The 14,857-nt window shown below is 37.7% G+C and overlaps 1 protein-coding gene across 3 annotated transcripts in view; it reads right to left on the bottom strand.

Annotated features, from left to right (window-relative positions):
* Positions 1-8,800, bottom strand: part of kif11 (kinesin family member 11) — an 11,911-nt gene extending 3,111 nt beyond the window's left edge. For 2 of the 3 annotated variants that reach the window (XM_016269714.1, XM_016269716.1), the window contains exons 1-19: positions 8,652-8,800; positions 8,304-8,430; positions 7,683-7,815; positions 7,477-7,574; positions 7,194-7,272; positions 6,629-6,814; positions 6,398-6,522; positions 6,196-6,286; positions 5,841-6,083; positions 5,659-5,754; positions 5,450-5,538; positions 4,929-5,016; positions 4,606-4,794; positions 4,317-4,524; positions 4,016-4,188; positions 3,155-3,280; positions 2,910-3,068; positions 2,230-2,369; positions 1,878-2,157 (exon numbers count right to left, since the gene is read on the bottom strand). In XM_016269714.1, the coding sequence (XP_016125200.1) occupies positions 1,878-2,157; positions 2,230-2,369; positions 2,910-3,068; positions 3,155-3,280; positions 4,016-4,188; positions 4,317-4,524; positions 4,606-4,794; positions 4,929-5,016; positions 5,450-5,538; positions 5,659-5,754; positions 5,841-6,083; positions 6,196-6,286; positions 6,398-6,522; positions 6,629-6,814; positions 7,194-7,272; positions 7,477-7,574; positions 7,683-7,815; positions 8,304-8,377 (2,577 nt within the window). In that variant the 5' untranslated portion in view covers positions 8,378-8,430; positions 8,652-8,800. Of the gene's footprint in view, positions 1-1,877; positions 2,158-2,229; positions 2,370-2,909; positions 3,069-3,154; positions 3,281-4,015; positions 4,189-4,316; positions 4,525-4,605; positions 4,795-4,928; positions 5,017-5,449; positions 5,539-5,658; positions 5,755-5,840; positions 6,084-6,195; positions 6,287-6,397; positions 6,523-6,628; positions 6,815-7,193; positions 7,273-7,476; positions 7,575-7,682; positions 7,816-8,303; positions 8,431-8,526; positions 8,614-8,651 lie in introns of those variants that run through there. The other variant, XM_016269715.1, reaches the window with a different exon arrangement.
* Between the last annotated feature and the right edge of the window lie 6,057 nt (positions 8,801-14,857).

Here is a 14,857-nt window from a genome sequence, read left to right as displayed (position 1 = left end):
CAAAGACTAAAGTCTCAAATCCAAAGAGATATTCTTTATAAAAGTTAAGAGAGTCAGCCACGCCTACCTAAAAACTTTTATTCTCGCTGTAGTATTGTTGCTGCCGCCGCCATGAAGGTGCTGTGTTTTTCCTTGTGAAAGCGAAACTACTTTGTTTGGTCTTCCAAAAGAGGACGATATCCGCTTCGTCATGCCTGGAGTTGATCAGTGCTGGTCGCGGAGGAAATACATCAACTTTGCGCTGTGGCTTTCACCGTGGACGAAGCGGAGTCCAGCCTTGGTTCGTCACATGTGGTTGCCGCAAGCCCGCTGGACGCTCCTTCGTCGAATCCGTCGGTCGCACCGTTCTCAAGCCCGCCTGCCTCTGCTCACTCAAGGCCGCGGTGTGTGACGCGGTTTCATTGTGAAAGCGAAACTACTTTGTTTGGCCTTCCAAAAGTGGACACGACTAGAAATCAGTGGTTAAGTTGCATTTACAACACTGTTCCAGAACAGTTTAACCCAAATATTCAGATGTGTCCGGCGCATTTTATGGAGGACTGTTTCTTGATCCTGGGAGAGTAGACTACAATGCCGGCTGTTCTGACTCAGACTGCAAGTACATTTTTTTTTATTTAAAGAATTTGCCACTGACGATTCAAACGCGAGTTTTGAGCAGTGTAGACTAGAGTAGCACTTGTAGTTTGTAATTTCTCTGATCACAAATGCAGACATGGTTTTATGTTTACGCAGCGCAATGCAACGCGTAAAAAGACAGTATAAGTCTTTATAATCCATAATTATGTCCCCACTGGATGCAACAAATGCCTCGTTTATAATGGGTTTTAATGTTTATGTCTCATCACTCCGGCCGGACAGGGCATCACAATATGGTAAGGGGCGTAACATTTCTGTCACACGCTTGAGGTATTCGGCCAATCACAACGCTCTGGATAGCTGGCCAATCAGAGCACCCCTCGCTTTTCAGACCGATGAGCGTTGTAAAAATCGACGCGTTTCAGAAAGGCGGGGCATAGAGGAGAAACAATAATGTACAGTATGTGGAAAATTATGTGTTTTTTGAACCTTAAACCGCATAAACATTTCATTACACCAAATAATGTTCTTTTCAGCAACATCATATGACCCCTTTAACTTTCTCCATTCAACAGGTTCAGACACAAAGGGCAGTCTTGGCCACATGACAGGAAGCAAGCAAGACTGTCCCCAAGTCTGATAAATGCCAAAACTTAGTGTCCTTAACACACACACACTAAACTCACAACATTAAGGCTAAGCATATTCTATCACACGTCCTAAAACTTTAGTGCAAGTTAAATAAATTTGAAATTACATACAGCAAAACGTAAAGTGTTGCACTTTTTACTGGTAAAGAGAGGAGTTCAATATTTTCATCTACTTTCACCACTTAAATAGAAGCATCAATTACTAAATTATGACATCTGTCATGGGGACTACTGAACAGAAGTTTTATTATTTCATAAGTACAAAGCGTTAAATAAAGCTCTGTAAAGTTTGTTTTATATTTATTTTTAGCAAACACTATAACGGGCCATTCACACAGAACACATTTTTCTATTCCACTGCGCTATTTTTCAATCGTCTTTCTATGTAAACACACTAGACAAACATCTTTGACCATTACGCTCTCAACTTTTGCAGCAACCGGTTCATGAACAGTGTCCTGAAAAAAAAAAAAAAGTGTCTCGAGACCGGTCTATTTCTTATAAATAAATAATAAATACACATTCTGTGTGAATGGCCCCTAGGTGTGTCCCATCAGTTCTACACCCACTTGAGGTCTTTACACCCACTTGAACACTTTTGCCATGCAAATAGACAAGTGGTCAAGTGAAAAGGGACAAGCCCAAACCAACCTTTAGCAGGTCTTGCACAGCGGTGTCTGTCTCCCTGATGAGTTTGAGCCGTTCCTGGGCTTTATTCTCAGTTGAACTTCTGGCTTTGTGACACCACTTGAGTCCCGACTCAGCCAATGAGTCCACTGATGTCTGCAGGTGTCTGCAGTAACCAGCACATTCCTCCAGCATCCTCTCTCCCTCTTCAGTCACCCCATTCAGCTCAGTTATAACTCCATCCACAGAGGAACCCAGCCGAGCACGGACAGACACAGTGTGCTCCTCAGACACAGTGCATTTACTACAATAAAGATGAGATTTGTTAGGGTTTGGTTATAGAAAACGAAGGTATTTGTTGCGAATGCCCTCTCACCTCTGTATGGAGCTCTGTAGCGTTTCTAGTGGAACAATCTGGGCAGATGCTGCCTGTGCAAGACCCTCAAAGTCAGTCTGAGTGTCCACCGCCAAGAGATTCATTTGGTTCTGCAAACACTGAACTAGTTCGGCCACACGCTGTAGAAAGGAACAATTTAAGCAGTTTTAGAACCCTCTAGTGGTCAAAGTGATTTAGGCAAGTTATGAGATCAAATGTTGTCATAAGGTTCCTTCAAATTCTCATGTTTAAAAAGTGTTTTTCTTGGTCTAGTTTGGAAAGCAACTGAGGCCTGCTGAGCATTTCAGCATGTACAGAACCAGCCTCCCTGTGGCCAATAGGTGACATTTACAGCACCCACAATCAGCCAATCAGATTAAAGAAATGTGATGTGATTTCCAGCGATATCGTTGACATGATTGCAAAGATATTATTTAAACTGAGCTGGATGTTGACATCACTGAATTCAATGATGAACTGTCTTTAACTGAAAAAATAGTGTTTACTATTGTAATTTTGCATTATTGACACTATTTTCCTAATTAATGCTGTTCAGTTGCTTTGACACAATCTGTATGGTTAAAAGCGCTATATAAATAAAGGTGACTTGACTTCAAGTCAAGATCACTTGGTTTAAACAAACCTCCTCTTCAAGAAACTGTCAGTGGGAGTAGACTTACTGCCTGATGGTTGTTTCCAGCTTGGCTGATCTGTTGCTTGAGCTTGTCGTGTTCAGCACGCAGAGTGTTGAAGCCTTGCACAGCGCACTCTCGCATACTGGCCAACGAGTCAACATAAGAGTCAAAAAACAACATCATCTCTGCTTTCAGACCCTGCATCTGTAAGAGACATTTTAATTTGACCAATTACAAATCTCAAAATAGTCAAACTGGCATAAGAACACACAAATTCTTCTGAAGCATACCTGCTCAGCCAAAAAGTTGTATCTGTGAAGGGTTTGCTTCAGATTGTCATTCATGGCCATGACAGATCTGATACCCGGCACCGCCTGGGCAACCAAAATCTCCTCTAAATGCTGTCTGTGTTCATCCTGGGGGGAAAAAAAATAAAAATCATAATCAAATGTTATTAACCCTCTGGAGCCATGTGGAGTACTTTTTATGGATGGATGGATACACCTTTTTGGGCTTCAAAATCTCAATCACCATAAAGCTGGGAAGAGCCAGGATATTTTTTTTCTACATAACTCTGATTGTATTCATCTGAATGAATAAAGTCATATACACCAAGGATGGCTTGAGGGCGTGTAAGTCGTGGGGTAATTTTCATTTTTGGGTGAACGATCCCTTTAAACCAGGGCTGCCCAAACTCGGTCCTGGAGGGCCGGTGTCCTGCAGAGTTTAGCTCCAACTTGCCTCAACACGCCTGCCTTTAAGTTTCTAGTATGCCTAGTAAGAGCTTGATTAGCTGGTTCAGGTGTGTTTAATTGGGATTGGAGCTAAACTCTTCAGGACACTGGCCCTCCAGGACCGAGTTTGGGCACCCCTGCTTTAAACCATAAATCATTCTTTATTTACGGGAAGTAGGAGTGACCATAGCTTTGTTTTCGAAACTTATTTCAAACTAAGTCTATGGGGTCTTTGAATATTTTTGTAAATAATGGAGGGCCTAGGAGTCAAAAAGACTGAGAACCACTACTCGTATCTAACACCCTTGAAAAGACCATTGATGGTTTTAAGACTGCAAAAAAAAAATAAAGCATTTACCAATGTCAAAAGGTTGTCAAACAAACCGTTTACAATTTGAAACATCATGGATTTCTTACCAGTATCTCCAGCATGCTATTCTGAGCCTCCTGAGAGAGTTTCTTCTGATGTAACACTCGTTCCTTGCACCGCTCCACACCTTCTCCCACAGCCCCTTTAATACTGCTGTACGACTCACAGACAGCACCAAACGTCTCCTTAAACACTGTTCCATTTGTATTCAGCAGCTCACCTACACAGAGACATATAAACAGACATTAACGTGACTGTTTTCCTGGATACTTTCTTGCTGGAAGTGATTTTAAACCCCTCAAAAGAGCATATTACATTTTGAGAGTGGAGCCACGTAACACATCTTACCCACAGAAGAGCGGTAATAGTCAATCATAGCAGCATGTTTGTGGCTCTGCTCTTGCAGTGAGGTCTGCATGCTGTTGTAGCAGTTCTCCATGCGCTGGGCAAAGCTCTGCTGGATCTCCCCGTTATGAAGATCAACTTCCCTCTTCCTTTGCAGCTTAGCATGGAGACCATTAACATCCTGTGTGCTGACCTCAGCAGTGTTCAACAGCTGGGTGAGAGAGATAAGAGTTAACATTGGTGATGCAATGATAGGATAGTATGCACAAAACAACACATCTGATTCACAGACCTGGTCAGCAGTGTTGTAAAGTTGACACTCATTGCTTTGGAGCTGTGAAGTGATGTACTCCTCTTGAGTGAGGCGGTGCCTGGTCTCTGTTAGGTCCTTGTGAGTCTCCTCCAGTCTCTCGTTCTTGTCCTGCAGGTCCTCAGTGCACTGGTCCAATTTCTGCTTACTGTCTGTAAACAAGTCCATAATCTGCCAACACAAGCACAATTTAATAGATACATCACTCATTGTCAGGACATCACACAAACACACTCAAAAGTGGAAGTTGGCAGGACTTGTACACACAGAAAAGCAGAAGTAGAATGGATTTGAAAGACGCTCACCTTTTTGAGCTCCTCCTCCACAGCAGCGATCCGGTCTGTGTACTCTGTAATCTGCTCTTCCTGAGACATCAGTTTACTGTTCATATTCCTGTAAATGGGCAAATAGAATTCGGAATCATCACCTCCAATCAAAATAAAATAAGTCAATTCAAGGAAGAAAAATAATGTTTTCTAAAGAAAATGTTGACTCTTTAATTTGGGGCATCTTGTCAACAGCAGTTTTTTTTTAAGAATTTAAGCAAAGACATTAAATTGATCAAGTGACAGGAAAACTGTACGTTGTTACAATAAATAAAGAATGCACAATTCAAGCGACATTAATGACTGGAGTAATGGCTGTTAAATAAAATATTTAAGAAAATCAGCTGTACCATCACAGGAATAAACTACATTTTAAAATGTACTAAAATAGAATAGTCATTTTAAATTCTAATAAGATTTAACCATTTTTTGATCAAACAAATGCAGCCTTGGTGAAAATTTAAAAAAAATAAAAAAATAAAGATACATGCAAAACTCACTCATAGTTATCAACAGAGATGTACACTCCCTGTTTGTCACGGGTGGCAGCCAAATCTCTTTTCAGTCGCTCAATCTCCTCGGTGTATTCCTACAACATTTAATTTAGAAACATGAATAGGTTGGTCAATGCTGCATGAACAAGAAGAAATTGGGAATATAGTTCAGGAAATCTTATGAAAATGTATAATGTGCAAACAAAGAAACTTGCCTTGATCAGAGTTCTCTTGGTGAGTTTTTGGTTGACCTCTGGCTTATTCATGATACTCTTGGCCCTGTTAGCATAGTCCAGAGTGCTCAGAGTTTCCTACAATTAAATTATAAATCAATATTCCTAATAACAAGGACAAAATAAGTAAGAAACAGCACAAAGTCTAGCAGCACAAGACACACCTCCAGATTGATGGAGGCAGGAGACACAGTGGCGATAATGGAGGTTTTGGTGCGTCCTCCCAGTGAGTCTTGCAGAATACGAGTGAGTTTGGACTCTCTGTAGGGTACATGAGGCCCTCTCTCCACAAGAGCCTTGATTACACGACCCAGAGTCAGCAGAGACTGGTTTATGTTGCCTGCTTCACGAGCACGCTTGTCCACGGCACCAGATCGCCCAATGTTCTCACTACCTGCAAGATCCACCTAAACAGAGTAAAACATGAGTTGCTGGTTTTAAAAACACTTCAACGCTGATTAACTATTTTTGAACCAGATTTGTAGATTAAAACACCGTGTCTGAAGAAAGTAAACTCACCAAGTTCAGTTTTCCGATCTTAACCAGCTCTTCTCCATCCAGTGTGATCTCTTTCATGTGAATAGTCACAGAGAACACTGAATGAGATCGACTGGTGGAAAAAAAGAGAAGAGAGAAGTTATAAACCATAAACAAAACACCACAAAGGCATACATGCAGTCTTCTCTCCATTTAAATTGGGAAGCATGGATTCAGTTGTTACCTGGAATAAGCATTCATGAGCGTGGAGGCTGTCTTTCTCTTGGCAGCTCCTCTCTCCAGGATCTGATACACCTCGTTCTTATTGTGTACAGTGATCTCCTCCAGACCTTTAATGGTTACACCCCTCTGACAGATACAGAATGTCTTGTTTTAACAAACATAAACATGGCATATTTAAAAGGAATTGTCTATGGATATTATCAGTATAATACATTTCAGAAACAAAGCATACTTTATTTCTGGGATCATCAAACAGTTGAAGTCTCTCTGTGACATCTGGAGCAGGGCTGAGAAGGTCAAACAGTTCCTCATTATAGATTTCCAGCAGAGAAACCTTCACGGAGAACTCTGTGCCATTATTGGTCAGTTTCTCGAAGATCTGATGAAGAGTTCTGGGAATGATCCCAGCCAGAGGGTCCTGTAAGAGAAACCATGAAAGAAATAAGGAAGGAGGGGAAAACCCTGATCGATCCCTGAGCAAATCATATCATGCAAATAATGGCATCTATATTGTGGCCCAATAGCAAAACCTCAATAAACAAGCAGTTATTTCTTCATTTCAAATGCAATATGCAAGAGCATAACACATTATCATTATTCTCAAAGGTAAAGTTGCAAATACAAGCAGTTTATTCAGAGAGAGTCAAAATGAGGACTTAAAATTCTTACAGGTGCAAGAAAACTTTAACATTAGAAGCCTTAGACACTAAATGAACGTATAAGGTCCCTTTAAATCAACATTGGTTTGACACATGGTCCACTGCTGCAGCACAGCCAAACTTTGACTCAAATATTACCTCTTCCCAAGTAAACTCCTCATTGGGTGATCTTTCACCCTCCATTGTGAAGGTTTTCCCTGTTCCAGTTTGTCCATATCTTAAACCAATAAGAAATTATCCATTACATAAATATACACTTTTTTTTTTTTTTTAAATACAACGTCAGATTTTTAGCTATTCTAATGGCAAAAGGCTAACATTAGTTAAAATACAGAATAGAAACCAAATACAATTTCTAGGTCCAAAAAAAATCAGAATTAAAAAAAGTTGAATGATTTGACATTTAAATACAGATACTCACGCAAAGACAGTACAGTTATAGCCCATGATAACTTCATCTAATATGGGGCAAACCACACTCCTATAAACGTCAATTTGTTTGGCAGAAGGACCAAAAACCTAAACCAATTGAAATGTGACAAATTTAATGAGCATTACTACACAGGGGGGAAAAATTACATTACATTAATACTCAGGATGTGCGTGGACAGCAAGCCAAACACTCACCATGTCAAAAGTGTATGCTTTTCTTGCTGCTTTGTCTGTGGCGCCTCCAGTACGGACTATCACCTCTTTTCGGTTCTGGTCACATTCAACAACTGTATGAGAGGCAGATTTACGCTCCACTGTGTTGAAGGGTCTGTGAATCACACATCAGATATGAGAATGGTATAGACATTCATTTCCATCTCATAAATACACTATTTTATTTAGAAAAGAAAGAAAAAGACAAAGTAGAACAGCCAGAGTTAACATTACACAAAAAATAAACATCCTATTCTAGGCTTTTCGGCTAAAACATCAGCACCTATATATATATATATATATAAAACCATGGTTTTAGCCAGCAATCAATTACATAAATTGGTCATTTAAATCGTGTCATGTAGGGAGGGGCAAGCTGTCTTGGCCTCAGAACAAACTAAAATAAATAAACACAATGTTAAAATGTCTGTTTGCAAGGTAGAATTTAATAAATAAAGAGGGGTTTAAACTAGGAGTATAAAAACCATACATATGCAAGTTGGTTATTGGTCATACATACAACACAACATGCAAACTATGTGATCGAGGCATTCTTACAAAAAAATATAAATAACTGTTACACATAAACCCCGTTACATTTACCTGCATCGTACAACCACTTGAATATTTCTGCCCTTTTCGTCTTTTTTAACCGCTGGTAACTGTGATGAAGCCATGTTGAAGGAGCGTCTCCCGTGCCCCAGGTCTGAAATGTCCTTTCAAATGTAACCTTTAAACAAAATTAGGTTTGAAAAAAGAAAATATATAAGTCACACCGGATATCATTTATATAAATATTGAGCCATTTAAAAAACTATAAACGCACACAAATACACTGCAAACACCCGCCCCGCAGATCCATCAGTATGACATTGTCTAGCCTAAATGGCGCCTAACCAAAATAAATTACAAAACCAAACTAATAAGAGCAAAATTAGCAAATGCACGTACCGTCCACCTGAACTCCTTTAAAAGCAGATCAAATAAACTGCCAAAGTCGTTTAAAATCCCACCAATAGCGCAGATTATTGGAATACACTCTATTAGCTGTACGCTCAAACTACGAGTCTCTCCAAGCGCTGCAGTTGCTGACTTTGAAAATCGCGCATCTGCAGCTTTAAGCCAATCAGAGAAGAGGTTTTTTTCACCATGCTTCTGATTGGTCTAAAGGAGACGAGCAGGAACGGATGCATCTCGGGAAAGTGCAGTGTTTTTAAAATAGCACTGGACGACGAGAGAATTAATAAATAGCTTTTAACAGTACTATATTTATTTTCAATAAAGCTGGTGTGATAATTCTGCATTTTAAATGGGGATATGTAAGGCGTAAATAAAGAATGAATGAATCAGATAAAGAATGAACAGTTCATAATTCATTTCAACAAGTCATAAACAATTGATATTTTATTTATTTAATAATAGTTAATGGCTTTTTTGTTAGACTAATGTTTGTATTATGATTGCTTTAAAATGTGGTGTTGTACATTACAGAAAACAATTAAGTGTGGGGTCATTTTAATATGCTCTAAAATTCTTTTCCTACTTTACTGCAGGTCTCTACAACAAAGGAGGAACTGTGATCGAGATGTTCGTCTTTCTGACACCGCCTTTTGCTTGAAACGACTGTAGTTCCTAAAATTACCAGTAGATGGTGGTAAGAAACCATGACACACTTGTGTTCTTCGTAAACAGATCTAGGCAGTAGGCATTTTAGGCCTTCATATTCCAACTGGTACTATTTTAATCGTATTTGGACTGCAGAGCAAATCATGCAGTGGAAATACATATTTGTATAAATATATTCAGGCACTTTTCTAGCCGTTGTCTCACATGATTAATTGTCAAGTCAAGTCAAGTCTGCTTTATTGTCAATTCTTCCACATGTACAGCACATACACACAGAGAATTGAAATTGCGTTACTCTCAGACCCTTGGTGCATACAGATGACACTACAGTAGAACATAAATACAGATAGATACAGTTTAAATACAAAATACAACTATACAAATATACAAATAAGGTAAAATGTAAAAAATATATATATAAAGCACAAGGCATATGGCAGATAGAGTGCAAAACCAGTAAAGTAAACAACAGTGCAGATATAATGATTGTAGTGCAAAAAAAAAAAAGATTTGTAGTGCAAAAGAGCTTATTCAGACTGATTAAAGTGACAGTGTGTGTGTGTATTTGGGAGGGGGGAGTGGGAGAGTCCGTCAGAGGGTCAAGGGGAGGGTGGGGCAAGGTCGGGAGGGAGTTCAGCTTCCTGACAGCCTGATGGATAAAGCTGTCCTTCAGTCTGCTGGTCCTGGCCTGGAGACTCCGCAGTCTCCTCCCTGATGGCAGCAGACTGAAGAACCTGTGTGTCGGGTGGGTGGGATCACCTGCAATGCAGAGGGCTTTGCGGGTGAGACGGGTGTTGTAAATGTCCTGAAGGGAGGGGAGAGAGTCACTCTGTCACTCTGTCATCTATTTATCAACTGCATGAAGATTTATTTATTCACACCAATCTTATTTTAAGGAAATATCCTTAATTAGAAATACCCTTTGTAAATGTATTCATAATCATCATATATCGCAATCTCCTTTTCTATCATTCTTATATTAGTACTTCTTATTCTTAGTTGCAGAATTAATTTATTTTTTATTTCCTGATTGTTAACTTTGTACTAGCTTGAGCACTCATGAGTTATGACCCAGGGTTTGATTTAAAAAGAAAAAAAGATTTCAACTTATTATCATGTTATTATAAGTTATTTTTGCTATTAAATGCCTTTTGTGTAAATATTTTACTGTTTTATTGCCTCATTAGACCCAGACATAAAAGTAAATATAAAAACATAAAAGTAAATGTTCAAAAACTATTCAGTGTTCATTATGTTAAAACTAAATGTTTCAAAAATTACAGCTGTCTCACTGTTGTGACAAAAGTTAGTGTACTTGTTTAAAAGTGAAGACAAACGGTGTCATTGAAAAACATGCTTGAGGTGTGATGTGATGTGTGAAGAAAACAAAGAAAAAATTATATTATTTGATTTGTTTAAAACACAATACAAAATTGAGATGTGCTTCGAATGCAAACACTGTTGTGGAATTGTGTATGACTTTAACAAGAATGACACCAATTACAGACTTTTTCTTATGATCTTATATCAAATAAAAGACAATGTCAACAGACAGTTAAATACACTAGTGTGAGTGTAAATAAATATGAAAATAAGTGGAAAAATAAATAAAAGAATAAATAAATAAAAGTTTAAAACACCTGCCCAACTCAATCCGAGCAGCTGATTCCTTAGCCATCTTCAAGAATCGGCTAAAAACTCATCTCTTCCATCTTTATTTGACCCTCTAACTCTAGCACTCTCTATTCTAATTCTATTCTTTAAAAAAATGACCCCTTTTAGACTTGCACTATTCATTTACTAACTGCTTGTTTTCTTAAAAAAAAAAAATGAACAGCTTCCCAATTATTTTTGTATTCTATCTATTTATTTTCTTTTTATTTATTATACAATCAACAAAAGCAAAAAAGGCCTATGACACTAGCTTGCTCTATTCTTTTTCTATTCTATCTGTTTTATTTTTATTTATTATATAATAAAAAAAAACCTTGCTACGTGTAGGCTACTGTGTTAAGCTAACTGAGACTTGTTATAGCACTTGCATATCATTGCTCTATTGTGATTTTGATTGCTTCCATTGTCCTCATTTGTAAGTCGCTTTGGATAAAAGCGTCTGCTAAATGACTAAATGTAAATGTCAATAAAATACACATGAAAAAGTAAATGCAGAAAATAATAAATGAAGGGAAAATTGATACAAAATAAATGTACAATTAAATGTAATTCAAAATGAATTATATTTGTTTTATTAAATTATATATTAATCTGAATACTTCATTTATTTCCTATTATTACATTTATTTATTTGTCTATCCATCTATTGCTTCTTTCTTTCTTACTTTCTTTTTCATTTCTGCAGGTTTGGTCCTCCATATGAGTGTAGGAAATGCGCTTCTTTTCTCAAAAATGGTTTACAGGGCCAAACGTGCCCTTTCTGTCAAAGAACGGTGGAGACTTTGTAAATGCAGAAAATAATAAATGAAGGGAAAATTTATACAAAATAAATGTACAATAAAATGTCATTCAAAAAGAATTATATTTGTTTTATTAAATTATATATTAATCTGAATACTTCATTTATTTCCTATTATTACATTTATTTATTTGTCTATCCATCTATTGCTTCTTTCTTTCTTACTTTCTTTTTAATTTCTGCAGGTTTGGTCCTCCATATGAGTGTAGGAAATGCGCTTCTTTTCTCAAAAATGGTTTACAGGGCCAAACGTGCCCTTTCTGTCAAAGAACGGTGGAGACTTTTATTTTAAAGTAGCATCGTTGCAATGGACTTGTTGTGTTGTCATAGTAGCTGTGCTCACGTTTTGGCGTTCCTCGTAGTCGCAACGCTTACATTGTAAACCAGTTATTAATATTGATTTAAAAATGCTATGTCATTAAAAGCTGACTCTTTTTTTTTACAATTTAAATATGAAAAAATAGTCATAAATTGTCTTCCGCACAGCAGTGTGAGCAATTATGTAATTTTTTTGTAATGTTTTTAATCTTTTTTTATAAATGTGGATAGAGCCATTAGAATAGAACATGCTGTGTTATATGTCACAAAGTCTTCAAACTCTAAATAAAGTTTGATGCTATTTGATATGTGCTTATTCCATAACTGGTTAAGGTTTATTCGGAAGTTGAAACTTACTATCAGCTCTATGCTGACATATGAATAACAAAGTTGTGTACACGTTTGCCAAGGTCATAAATTGCTCGCTGCAGCATCTCATTAGAATATTTTGCACTTGTAAACACAAATGCAATATCCCGCTGAATCAACTAGTTGCATTCTTCAAAATAAAATGACAGTAATGTAAGCAGAATGAATAATTGATGAGAATGTATGAGTGCATGTGAGAAGGGGGTTACAGAGACCTGTCCTTTATTTTCAGGGTCAAATCAGGTGACCCTGATAGGTTGGCCCGAGGGGTCCTTTCATGTGACAAGTTTGGAGGCGGTGTTGGAAATCATGTGTTGGGCACGTTTATGTTGGTACTCCTGCATGTGGAATTACTTTGAAACTAGTTTTGGTCATGTTTGTCTGTGAATATATACTAATTGGTAATGAAGTTGATTGGATTTATATAATGAAGCTCATAATTCTCTTAAATTGATAGTTCAATATATTGATTTTTCTCTGATTGAATATATTTAAGAACAGCTCATTTTGCTTCTGTTTTTGTACCATAGCGCACTTTCTCCTTCCTTGTCTGTATGTTTCTGCTATAGTAATCACTATTTTAGCTGTTTTATCTTGGACTGAATGTTACTAGTAGTAAACAGTCAGTCCTCACAGAATCATAGCTGCTGCTATATTCAGAGTCATTCACATGGTAATGTAGGTCATGCTGAGTGCTTTGTTCTGAAACTCGACTGGGTCTGCGGTATGCAGCCAGTCTGGCCTGCCGTTTTGCCTACAGTGTAGCTAGAGGTTAACAGGAAGTCTAGATGTCTACGCTGTTTTGACCAAGTGGACGTAGTTCTGCTAAGTTGAAATAAGAGCTAATAACTTTACTAGTCTCCTTTGCAGTAAATCAACATTGAAAATAGTCCAATCCCAATTCTTCCCCTTAGCCCTTCCCCTTTCCCCTACCCCTCCGTTTCGCGCGTTCAAGGGGTAGGAGTGTCTCAATTCTCTTTTGGTCGGTGGGGTACTGGTAAGGGGAAGGGCCAGACAGCCCTTCAAACGAAGATTTTTCGGGATCACACTTCAAACGAAGGGGTATGAATTATCTCAGCGTAAACTGACTTCAGGAGCAACATGGCTGCCCGAGCGAACAAAAATACACATAAATGTAAGTAGGGATGCACCGATATGAAAATTTTGGCCGATACCGATAACCGAGTACTCTTTATTTTTGAAAGCCGATAACCGATATGTTGGCCGATAAATCTATATCCAAATTGTTATATACTTTTTGAGAGCCTGATTATAAAAAAGGTCTCATCATTAAAAGCCACATCCCAAACACTTCAACATAAGCAGCCTAGTTTGAACGGTGTACGTTTTAAAAATATTTTTACTCTCCCATTACCAAATTTAGTCATAAAAAAGTCTTACAAATAAATAAAATAATGCATAAATAATGCAAACAAGTCACTGGACATCATTACACGTGTAAAGAATCAAAATGAATGCGCCATAGATCAATAAAACGGAATAGCCTCTGCACGGACAATAATTAAATGATTTTAATTACTAAACCATACTGTTGATGAAAATAATAAGAGAACAATACAAGTGGTTGTTGTTATTAATAATATATCAATGATTTTGAAAAAGTAACAAATTAATACCACTGTTTTAAATAGCAGACGTTGAGCTGCGCGTGCTGAAGCTGAAGAGCTGAATGAACACGGTAAACTGAAGCGTTTTGCTGGCAGCTTATTTAACTCAAGGAAATGCATCCTGAGATTAATATTAATACAACATAAACATAATATTACAACTTATATATGAAATGACAAATGACGCAGTTATTGCATGCTATAGTCAGAATGTGTGATCCTGTTGTGGATGCGCTCTTCCCATAACAACGCGCTGAAACACAGCAACTAAACCCAAAGAATTCACAACGTTTTATTATAATAATGTTCTCATTAGAATGTTATATACACAACATTCCCAATCATAGTTATTAATGTTGTGCACTGCTGTTTGAGCTGCGTGCGCTGAGCTAAAGACGATCACCGGTAAACTGAAGCGCTCTTTTAACTTAACCAAACGCATTCTATATGAGATAAATCAGATATACATCAAATAAACACAATATTACAACGTACAATTGCACAAAAGGCTGCAAACGAACAGCGCGCATCTGAAGTGTCTCTGAAGGAAATAATGCATTATTTATCGGCTTTAAGATATCGGCCAAATTTTCTTATCAGGCCGATACCGATAACAGAAAAAATGAGCAGATATCGATATGGTGGCCGATATATCGTGCATCCCTAAAAAAAAACCTTGCCCTGTGCCAAAAAATAGAAATAATATTATATTATATTATTGATTGTTAGATATTACAACACAC

This window comes from Sinocyclocheilus grahami, unplaced genomic scaffold, assembly GCF_001515645.1.
Source record: "Sinocyclocheilus grahami isolate Dianchi unplaced genomic scaffold, SAMN03320097.WGS_v1.1 scaffold54.1, whole genome shotgun sequence".
Taxonomy (NCBI): domain Eukaryota; kingdom Metazoa; phylum Chordata; class Actinopteri; order Cypriniformes; family Cyprinidae; genus Sinocyclocheilus; species Sinocyclocheilus grahami.
This window is presented reverse-complemented; position numbering and strand designations above follow the sequence as displayed.